At 63.6% G+C, this 1,678-nt stretch overlaps 2 protein-coding genes across 2 annotated transcripts in view; one reads left to right on the top strand and one right to left on the bottom strand.

Moving 5' to 3' along the window:
* Positions 1–1,678, top strand: part of LOC104290097 (beta-crystallin B3-like) — a 369,903-nt gene that overhangs the window by 360,272 nt on the left and 7,953 nt on the right. The gene's annotated exons all lie outside the window — the stretch shown is intronic.
* The window catches only part of LOC104290100 (beta-crystallin B1-like), a 3,245-nt gene continuing 1,732 nt past the window's right edge, over positions 166–1,678 (bottom strand). Inside the window, exons 3-4 of the mRNA XM_009889162.1 lie at positions 376–508; positions 166–243 (exon numbers count right to left, since the gene is read on the bottom strand). Of these exons, the coding sequence (XP_009887464.1) occupies positions 166–243; positions 376–508 (211 nt within the window). The remainder of the gene's footprint in view (positions 244–375; positions 509–1,678) is intronic.

The raw sequence follows: 1,678 nt of genomic DNA, 5'->3' as shown, positions 1-1,678 counted from the left end.
CCCCGCCGAAAGCAGCCATGCAGCGCTTTCTGGCTGCCCGAGCGCTCCGTGTGGGTGCTCAGGATCAGCGGGCAGCGAGCCGGAGCGGGGCGCAAGCTGCCCCCGAGCTGGGGCAGGGGGAAGGACGGGGAGCCTGGCAGGAGGCAGCCCCCGCCGCAGCCCGGCTTACGTTCCACTGGGCACCTGCACGCTGCCCACGCGGGCGCAGAAGCCGTAAGCACAGCGGCTGTGGTCCTCAGCCTCCTGGGGACGACAGAGGGAAGGCGCTGAGTCGCGTGGCCAAAGCCCCGGAGCTCGCTGCGATGAGGCATCGAGCAGCACCGATCCGGCCCCGGCCAGACCCCGCTGGGCACTTTCTGCTCCCGGACCGCTCACCATTTTGATGGGACGCATGGACATGAAGCAGTCGCTCCGGTAGCTGCTAGACCAGGTGTCCCAGCGAGGGTACTCGCCCTTCTCCAGGATGAACATCTCCCCACGCATGTTGGCCTGCTCGTAGGCCACCCAGCTGGGGAGAGAGGTAGGAGAAGACAGCAGGGTCAGATGCCACCCAGCAGCTCCTCTCCTGCTCTGCCTGCCTGTGGGGTGCTGGAGCCGGGCTCCTCCCCGCACCCAAAAAAGGCTGCAGGTGTCAGGACCGGCCCCACCATCCCGCTCCCACCTTTCTCAGAGCACGGGCACTATGGCATGCACGGCGCGGCCAACTGCCGTGAAGCGCTGAGCCCGCAGGCACTCAGCCGAGCGCTCGCTGGTGCACGCGTCCGGGGCCGGCAGTAGACACCAGCGTGCTCGCAGTGCTCCCCTCCCTCAGCCCGCGGAGCCGCGGGACCCCGAGGCAGCTGGTGAGCCCTGCACGCTGCCCACCGGAGACTCGTCCTCGCTGTATCTCAGGACTTCGGCTATTTTCCCTCTGTTTTCCCTCTTGCAGCACCGAGCGGGGGCCGGGGCTGGCCGGGCTGTCTAATCCTGGCACGCTGCATGCTCCACTGCGCCAGCTTCAGCCAGCTCTGGCATTCAGCCCGTTAGCAGGGTACGGGTGCTCAGCGCTGGCTCAGCTGCAATGTCACCTCTTTAGCAATGCCACAGGGTGCTGCTGTGCTGTGAATGGCTCAGGAGCTCCAAAGGCCCTCGACACCAGCACAGCTCTGCATTTGCTGTGCCCCGTTTCCCTGCAAAACGGGGCTATTTCTGCAGACGCCAACAGGTATTTTCCTCGTGGCAGGAGACACGTTGGAGTGCCCCGGGCAGTGTGACCTTACACTGACTTTTAAGGCTCAGCTTCATTGATTTTGCTTTTGTCTTTCCCGCAGTAAGTTTTTGGGCACAGTCTCACCAGTGACTCCGAAGAAGACTGAGGATTTAGGACCTCAATGACAGTTAAATACTCTGCTCTCCAGGTTTCACCCTTCCTGGGTCTAGTGCAGCTTCCCAGGCGTCACACCCGAGCTCCTTTGGGGCTCCCCCACCCCCTGTTCGTTTCAAGAAGAGTTGAATATTTGGGGTTCCTAATAAAAAAGTCATCATCGGTGCTACACGGTGTCATTCAAGGTGACCACAGGTCGCCTTGCCCCATCCCTCAGGGCTGCCGTCAGGGCAAGGTGTCCCCCGTGCATCCTCCCCGCAGCACCGCCAGCCCCCCCGGGCTGTCCCGCTGCCACCAGGCTGCTCTCCCGGGCAC

The sequence above is a fragment of the Charadrius vociferus genome, unplaced genomic scaffold, assembly GCF_000708025.1.
Source record: "Charadrius vociferus isolate BGI_N301 unplaced genomic scaffold, ASM70802v2 scaffold567, whole genome shotgun sequence".
Classification (NCBI taxonomy): Eukaryota; Metazoa; Chordata; class Aves; order Charadriiformes; family Charadriidae; genus Charadrius; species Charadrius vociferus.
This window is presented reverse-complemented; position numbering and strand designations above follow the sequence as displayed.